Source organism: Struthio camelus, chromosome 5, assembly GCF_040807025.1.
Source record: "Struthio camelus isolate bStrCam1 chromosome 5, bStrCam1.hap1, whole genome shotgun sequence".
NCBI classification, from domain to species: Eukaryota; Metazoa; Chordata; class Aves; order Struthioniformes; family Struthionidae; genus Struthio; species Struthio camelus.
This window is the reverse complement of record NC_090946.1, coordinates 65,446,615-65,455,622: the sequence shown is the minus strand read 5'-3', so window position 1 is coordinate 65,455,622 and position 9,008 is coordinate 65,446,615. Positions and strand designations below refer to the sequence as shown.

Sequence of the window (9,008 nt, the reverse complement as noted above, 5' to 3'; positions counted from 1 at the left end):
GGTGCCTCGCACTGCCCTCGCGGGCGCCGCCTACCAGCTTTCCGCCGCGGGGCGCGGCTGAGGCGGGGGCTGGCGCAACAGGCGGGCGACGCCGCGCCGCGGGGCAGCCCGCCGCCCGCCACCCGCCGCCCGCGCCCGCCTCGGGCGTCCCGTCCAGGCCGCCTCGGGCGCCCAGCCCAGCCCAGCCCGCCCCGCTCCGCGCCGGCCGCCCCCGCCCCTCCAGCCGCGGCCGGCAGGGCGCCGCCCATTGGCCAGCGCCGGCCCCCTGCCCGGCCTCTCATTCGCGGCGGGCGACGTCCGTCACGCTGCTGCCGCGGCCCTGGAGTAGTTGCCGGGGCAAGGGCGCGCCTCGCCGCAGGTAGCGCCGCGGCCGGTGCGCGGGGGCTGAGGCGCGCCGCGTGCAGCAGCTCGCGTGGCGTGGCGTGGCGTGGCGTATCGCAGCGCAGCGCAGCGCAGCGCAGCGCAGCCCAGCGGGACCCTCCGCGCGCGCCTCCCCTCCCCTCCCCTCTCCGCCCCGCCCGCTCCCCCCGCCGGGGCTGGCTCCTGCCGGCGGCGCCGCCGCTGCCCCAGCAGCCCCTCCTGCTGGCGGGGGGCCGAGGCGGCTCCGCGGCGAGTTCGCAGGGGGAAGAGCGGCCTGTTGCTGCCGAGGGAAGGGTCGGAAGAGGAGTCGCCGCCCCGGAGAGCGGCAGCGCGTCCGTGCCCGCCGGCTCGGGGGGGGCGGGGGGGAAGGGAGGGAGCGATGAGGCTCGCATTGTTTCCCTGGTAGGCAGTGCCTCCCGGGCACCGGGGCCGCAGGCCATGGGCTCCTCGCCTTTGTCTCCCGAGTGAGCGAGCCCCGCAGCCGCACCCTCCCGCCGCCCGCGGCGCCCCGGCAGCATGGACGTGACCATCTCCGAGCTCCTGGAGCTCTTTCTGCAGAGCCCCTTGGTGACCTGGGTGAGTCGGGGGAGGGGGCGAGGGGGGCAGCCCCTGGGCTGCTCCCCGGGGGCTCGGCGGCAGCCTCGAGGGCGCTACCCGGGTGGGTGTCTGAGTAAAAGCCGTCGGGGAAGCCCGCGGCCGTAAGGTGGGGGGGAGGCGGGGGAGACACCCCCCCCCCGCGTCCTCGGGGCGGCCAGGCCGCTCGGCGGCAGGGCTGGTGCCCGGGGCGGCGGAGAGCGGCCCGGCGGGGCCGCCGGGGGCGGCGAGCTGCGCCCGGGACCGCCTGGCCGCGCCGCGCCGAGGCACCTGCCTGGGCCGTTAACGGCCGTTAACGGCGCGAGGCGCCTCTCTCTGTGCGGCGTCGCGGCTCCTGCCGGGGCTGGCAGCGGGGTAGGAGGAGGAGGGACGCGGGCGGATCCTGCCGGCTCGGGCATGAGGGGGCTCGGCCGCCTGAGAGAAAGGGGTGCGGGGCCGCGCGGCGCCCCCCGCGCCCCCCCCCCCCGGCGCGTGGCGGGAGCTGCGTCCCCGCGTGGGCTGTCGGCGGCGCGGGTGGTGGCGCGGGGCTGCTGGGCCCCGCGCGGGCGAGCCGGGTGGGCGCTGGCGGCCGCCGGTAGCTTGGTGAGGCGCCCCTCACCCGCGCTGCCTTCTCCCGGCAGGTGAAAACGTTTGGGCCCCTCGGCAGCGAGAGCGAGGACAAGCTCGGTATGTACATGGATCTGGTGGATGGCGTCTTCCTCAACAAAATCATGTTGCAAATGTAAGTAGTCCCGTAAAGGATGAAGGGAAAGCAACTGTCGCTCGGTTAAATTAATTCAAGCGTTCTCTGGGGGAACCTATAGCAGGGTGGTCGCTGGTTCCCCGGTCTGCGACATGAGAGGTTTTCTCTTTAAAATAAAATATACTGGTCTGCAAATCAGGGGAGAGTTTATGGCTTTGATTGGAAAGTTTTCAAGGCTGACAGACCCAGAAGGACTGGGTATTGGGTGAAAGTACTGGTTTTGTATTCCTTTTGATGGGTACTTGAAATTAACCAGCGTAAAGAAAACAAAAACTGCAACTTATAAAGTTTATAAAATCTGTGTTATCTTTTTTTTTCCCAGGCGGTTATTTTTCTTTAGCTACTAGTATACATTTCAGGGGAAGGTATGTTGCAGTATAAATAGGGAAACAAAAGTACTTTATCATATGAAGCTTTACTGGGAGGGTTGCATCTGAAGTGTTCTTGCATGTGAACTTTGGTATTGAATATGTAATTTGGTGAAAAAAATTCAGTGTTTTTTTTTTCGAATGGCACTATAGAGGTATGTCTCAGAAATTTATGAGTAGGTAAAAAGAACAAACATTAATAACTTTTTGACGTTGGTATGTCTTGTTGGTAAAACTCTTCTGCATGTTTTAACCACATCCTTTCCTGTTGCTGCTCTGCTGCATGCAGATTCTGACAGTTGCATCATCTCTTTATTTGCTTTTACAAATTCTGAATTACGTCTGATAAGCAGTTTGCATGGATAAATACTTGACTTGCTACGGAGAAGATTTTCAAAATCACTTACTTTTTGCACTGCACTCTTTCTTCTCGTTGAACTAATTGAAGTTCCAGCAGTGATGTGCAGTGTTAGGCCAAGTCCAAGCACTTACATGAAGGACTTATCGTTAAGAGCTTTAAATGCAATTTTTTCCTGAAAAGTTTAACTTTTTTTTTTTTATAAAAACTTGAGAACCCATGCTCCACCCACTCAAGTTGGCAAGTTTTGTTATCCTGTGGCACCTGGTTGCTCTATCTGAAAAGCTAATAACATTTTCTTCTAATTTGTGTATTAGTAATAGTGGAAATTCTGAAAGGGAACTTAAAACAATGAAACTAGTGAAGATCTGTGATTCAAACAGAATTAAAGTCGGTCACCCCACCTCAAGATAACGCATGAGCAGTATTAAATGGAGTAAAAGTGTTGTTTGAGATGGAAATGTGATGTAAACAGAAGACATAGCTTCTAATACTTTTTTCAAGGAAGAGTTAAACTTTTAAAAGAGAACTTTCTGCAAATTACAGCCTTGAGTGTGAATGTTCAAATCCAGGCTTGTGCTTTTACAAGAGGTGGAGAACAGGAGGATTTTGATTTATGATCATTCTTTTTGGCACGGGGTGACCAACCGAACTATCAAGGAACTGGAGAATTGCGAGTCTGCTGTGTATTTAACTAATGATACTATCACTGTTATCTGTTATGTGAAAGAATCATAATTATTTCAAAATGGAAAAAAAAAGCGCTCAGTATTTAGTCACTTGCAATTATTGTTTTTTTTGAAGTTATGAAGCTTTTGAGTAAAAGACTGTAGCATTCTTATGCTTCCAGAAGTATTTCAGAAGGGCTTTATCAGCTGATATATACGAACTCAGACATAAACATTCTGTAGCCAGCTACTGAAATATCTCTAAAGAGATGGAAGTTACATGGAGTGTATGGAGCAGCTTAGCAATACTCTGGGGACAAGGAGTGAACAGTAAGCCCTTACTGAAAATAAGGAAAGTAATTATTTAGGCTAACTGAATGCAATGACACTAGCTGGCATTTTGTGGGATATCACATGTGAGAAGTGCCTTGGCATGCTTACTTGCCTTAAGCAGTTAAGAAAATAATTCTATATTTCTTCCAAAAGACATCACTGCCAGCAGTGTCACAGAACGTGTAGGTGGGGGAAGCACAAGCATTGTGGAGTAAGAAACTATCTCATTATATGTAATCAGACAGGTTTTTTTTTCTCCTTTTTTAGGCAGCTTTGGCAGTGCTTCTGATGGTGTCTTAGGAGGTTGAAACTAAGACCTTTCTGCTGAGAGCCTGAAACTGCTTAAGGAAAGATCACTGTTGTATTAATGTATCCCATCTCAGCAGGGTGCTCAGTAGAGGTGCTGTCTATGACCTTCACTTTTTCTGACTCAGCCTTTAGAACTCACAATGCAATCACTGCTTGCCTGTAAATCAGGAAGGCCTTTCAGAGAGTGTTTCTGCCTCACAAAGTTTTCAGGAGAGAAAAATGTTTTAAAAATGCTTACTCATCAGTTCTTCAAGTCGTGGTCCCTAAAGCTGACTTTCAATGCTTATCTTAAGATCTTTTCCTCCTAAAATCATATTAATGAGGACTTTTGATAAATCTGATAGAATTTGATATGCCACACTACAGTAATGTTGATTGCCTGAAAGCCACACGTACCCGTGCATGCACACACATGCAGTGAGTAACGATAATGGAGTAGAATAGCTGGGTCCTCTTTATTGATAGTAGCCTTATTACTCATTGATTATTTCCCTTTTAGCTTTTCAGGTTAAATATCATGTTTGCCCACTTACTTGAACACAAATAGGCAGATATATGACCTTACACTCGAACACCAGGTCAAATTTTGAAAGTCTTCTGTGGCACCATGCGATGCAGTACTTGGCTGCAGATTAACAGGTTTCTCTTGATGAAAATTTCAAAAGCCGAATAACAGGAGGATAACATTTCTCAGCAAATTAGGTTGTCCACTCTTGGGAATTTCATCATTTAAAAAAATACTTTTCTCGTGTAGTTTAGCAGAGTTTAAGTTCAGGACATGGTTTAAAGAAGTCTGGCTCTGTAAAGAAATCTAAATACATCTATTGTTGAGATTGCTGGGTAAAAGTAAGGCTTTAACTGTTTGAGGTGCTGAATGGGCTCTACTAGTTCAGTGAGTCTCTAGTTTCTATTGTAATGGTTTAGATTTTGCCCAAATACTGTCTGGCAAATTAGAATGGGTGCAGAAGTTCCCCTTTGCTTGAGGTTGTCATGAATTTTTTAGACAGTTGTGTTCATACTGGCAAGGCAGCTGTGTCACTTGCTGTGTGTAGCATGTACAATGTAGCATGTATCACTTGCTGTGTGTTGGGTGCCTGTAGGCTGTGTGAAAGGAGGGGAGAGTGGGGCTCTGCCCTCTCTCTATCCTCTTTAAAGATGAAATATCCATAGGTACCATAGCAGTGAATAAAATATATGTTGCTTAGGTATACCACATGTAGCCACTATTCAGAGGAAGGAAACCCCTCCTGGGCTTAGGCACTGGTTCTGGCCACGGTCTGGTCAGCAGAAAGCCAGCTGCTGGGATTTGCTGCACTACTTTTTAGATTATACCTAGCAAAGTGAATTCTTCTTTTAAAAGATGATTAGGGATTGCTCAGCTCTGAATTGTGGTTCCTAACTGCTTAACCAGTTAAGTTCAATAGGAAGAGGCAGACAGTAGCATTTAGGTTCCCACTCATCTTTTAAAACAAGACTTAAATTCTTTTTGACTCATTTTGCTGTAAATAAGTGATTTCCTGTGTACTCTCCAAGTATATACCTTACCCTGATTGTGCGTGAAGGACACACTTGCAGATTTGCAAGTAGTAATTGTGCGTTAATATTCTGTATGTGACAATGTTCACGTTAATCTTCACAGTGAATCTTCTGTGTTTCTAGGGGAATTATGTGCATTGGGTTAACGAGCTTCTCTGTGGGAAAATTTTAAAGAAGTTTTTTTTAGAGGGTTGTGTGTCACTTCCTGGTATGAAACTAGCACGTGGGGACCCTGAATTGACTGCCTTCAGCGTTACAGTTGCAGCTGTGGCATAATATCTATTACTGTAAGCAAATATTTACTCTGTTTAACCTCTTATAGAATATTTTGTTTTGGAAATGATGTGGGGGTATATACATACAAACACACAATTGTTCGTTCTGCATTTCTGTTAAAACATTCAAAAAGCAGAAACGTGTCTTAGGAATGCATCTGACAAAACCATTTATATTTAAACCACATAATGAAAAATCACAAAAATAGATTTTTTTCAATTTTGAAGACAGTTGTCATGGTTTGTGGTACTATCAGCCTGTTGTATTTGATTTAGAGCGTGTGACAGGATTAGCCAAGCTGTTAGTCTCTGCTACTTCTAGGTTGTAGTAAATAGTATAAATAATGGAAGATTAAAGATATGCATCCATTTAAATATAACATTGTGTAAAATTGCATTTAAATACGCATTTTTACCGTTTTTCAGGTAATTTAGAAATCAATCCAGCCTTAAGTGGCTTCAGCCCACTTAATTTGAGAGGAGGAAGTTGAATGACATGGCAATTAGACTAATCGAAGACTCTTTAGTGGTACATTTTTAGTTAGTGGGTTACCTGCAGCACAAAGGGCAGGCGGTAGCCAGGGGCCATGCAATGCTAGAAACACCTGGTATAGCTGATACGTTCTGACAGTTAATCATCCTTGGGCCAGTTTGAGGGCTTTGCCTTTATTCATGAACATTATTTGTCCGAAATTGCTTGAATAGGATTGTCATTTTGAATTTGGAAAACAAAATGATTTTTTCCCGTATTTTGTTATTTTTATCTTATTAATTGATGCTAAGCAGCTGAATGTTCAGGCACTTGTGCTGCCAGCCCTATGTATTCTAAGCTCATGACTCAGCCTCTATCTCCCTGTCCTTCCTTTTTTCATTACCTTCCCCCCCCCCAAAAAAAAAAAAAAATCATGAGGAAGGCATACAAATCGGGGGACTTTTTTAAAAAAATGTATATCTATATATAGTAAGGTTTGAGCCTTCCCTTCTGGTTATTTGATTTAGGTATTTTTCTTGTTTGTGGAGGACTGCCCTTAGTCACACCTCAGTTGTACTGCCTCAGTCCTATTTAGAGAATTTCTTTGATCAAAAAATATGTATTTTTAAAAAATGAATTGCAGTTTTCATGTATTTATGTGTAAGGGAAAGATGAACCATCAATAGACTAAAAAAAAAAAAAAATCACAGTAAGGTTGCGTTCAGGGGTTTTCAGATGCGTTCAGGCACAGATTCTTTTGGGTTACCTGTTTACTGTTGCAAAATATCCCTGTTTAATTTTCATTGTGATCGTTGCGAAGAATTTCTTTCAGTAAAACTCTTCACAAATAAGAATGTCACTGACCAAACGAGCGCTGTAACATACAGAGCGCGGTACCAACAGCTCTGTGTTCTTTAAGACAGAAACTTCTTCGTACAGCCTGATTATACAATAAAAGGCATATTCTATGTACAGATTGGGTGTTTGTGCTGTTCTGTCTAGCTTTTTAGCCTTTCTTTCTGTCATGATGAGTTCTTTTTCACTTCTCTAGTGATTTTTCAGGTTTTCTTGGCATCTCATTCCTTTCCTGGCTTTCGCTCAGAGTAAGGGGGTAGCCTCAGACGTGCTCTGTCCCAATGTGTGTCACCCCTTCTCCCTGCTCAGAGGCCTGGCTGCCTCTGGGACTACATCTGCTCTCCCATGATAGGAGCAGACACATACACTGCATCTCCTGGCTCTTCCAGCTCACCTCTTCCACATCCCCTGGGATGTTTCTGGAGCCTGGGTAAAGTGATGTAGAGGAGGCAGCAGCAGGAGGGATCCAGATGACCTCCCCAACGTAAGATGACACAGCTATTTTAGGTGGAAGATCTAATGCATACAATGTTTTTTAAAAAAAATGAAGCAATATTTTATTTGAGTAACAAGTGGCTTGGAACCTTGATTTTTCAGATGTTCATACCTACAGTTATTAGGCTGAAAGATGTCTTGCCTGCTGAACTGGATAATGCTGAGGTTACCTAGTAAGTGAGAAAGAAAGAATATATATATATATATATATATATATATTTTTTTTTTTTTTTTTGTAGGAACCTCCTATGTTCTCCTAGAACAACTTGCTGTGATTCCTGTAAATCCTCTGATGTGGGACTAGGACATCTGTAGTCAATACCTTGAGTTTATATGATACAAGTTAAAAATTGTAGCATATTAAGAAATGGGATATTGCTTAATGAGAAGGAATTGTTCAGTTTCCCTTCTGGAGTCACTAAGCCATCGGGTAGTTTGAAGTGTACGTTGTGCTGGCCTTTCATATCTCATGCAAAGGGTCTTCTCTGAAGTAACATAAATTGGTTGTAGTTCTAATGTCTGAATAGGGTCTGTCATTTCTCAAGCTAGATTCTGTTTTTAGGAAAGGTCTCGACTTCCATATCTGTGAGGCAGAACCACTAGAATAACACCATATGTGACAGATTGGCTCTAGGTCAACAGATCCCCAAGGTCAGTGATGTTAAAGGCACTAGGGGCAATCAGTTATGCTTAATGAAGAGGATAGCATAAAAATTCCAGAATTGGTTCTGAGAGCCCTGTCCTGCAAATGCTTACGCTCATGAACAGATAACTGACTTCACTGTGCCAAAAGACGAGCAGATCTCATCTCGAAGGAAGGATTTTTCCATGTCCTACATACTTCGGAAAACCTCAACCAAGGCCTATAGTTACACTGTCTAGAAGTACGAAGAAGTTGCCACTCCTTTGCTGTGGCCAGTGGGTGCACTTTGCGATTTTGCTCTGTTTTGTGTGAGTTTGGGGGAGGGTAGTGGTGTGGTGTGTTGGGGTTTTAAACGAGCTTTCAAACTTGGCGTGTTTCCCAGTCCTGCTTCATTTTCCCAGTCCTGCTTCTGGTACATCTCAGGGCTTTAATTGTGATTGCAGCGGCTCAGTGGCTGGCAGAAGGGTATGTTGTGTGCACAGCCTGACTTTGCACAGACTATCTGAGGAGGCAAAGACAAAGGGGGCTTGGAGGCTGAAGCAACGTATAAGTAGAGGAATGAGTTTGAAGGGCAGGGAAGCTTCTGGGGAAGAGAAAGCAAGCTGTAAAAGGTTAAGAGGCAGGGGAGCTACTGAGGAGAGGGGATTCTGAGTTAACCTCTTCACACTATCTGTCACATGTGTATTGCTGCTACATTGTAGGATTTTCTTTAACAGAGAGTGTACAGGGTGTGTGTGTGTAAAAGCAGTAATATATATTTTTTTTCTGTCATTTAAGTATGGTGGCCAAACAGTTGAAGCTTTTTCTTCCTAGCTCTAGACCTGGGTCAGTGCCTGACAGTGGCACGGCAGCTTGCTGCATAGGCGAGCTCATTCACATGGAAACAGGAGAGCTTTAAGTTGCCCCTTGTGTTCAGTCATCTTATCTTTGCTAAGCATCCAGCTTGCTTCAGGATCAAACTCTGTCAACATCTGCTCGGAGTGTACTTAATTTCACAGTT

At 46.5% G+C, this 9,008-nt stretch overlaps 1 protein-coding gene across 3 annotated transcripts in view; it reads left to right on the top strand.

Moving 5' to 3' along the window:
- Positions 1 to 282: 282 nt before the first annotated feature.
- CCDC88C (coiled-coil domain containing 88C) overlaps positions 283 to 9,008 on the top strand; it is a 102,532-nt gene continuing 93,806 nt past the window's right edge. Inside the window, exons 1-3 of one of the 3 annotated variants that reach the window (XM_068946845.1) lie at positions 283 to 358; positions 767 to 936; positions 1,575 to 1,675. In XM_068946845.1, coding sequence (XP_068802946.1) covers positions 877 to 936; positions 1,575 to 1,675 — 161 coding nt within the window. In that variant the 5' untranslated portion in view covers positions 283 to 358; positions 767 to 876. Of the gene's footprint in view, positions 359 to 542; positions 937 to 1,574; positions 1,676 to 9,008 lie in introns of those variants that run through there. The other 2 variants (XM_068946843.1, XM_068946844.1) reach the window with 2 other exon arrangements.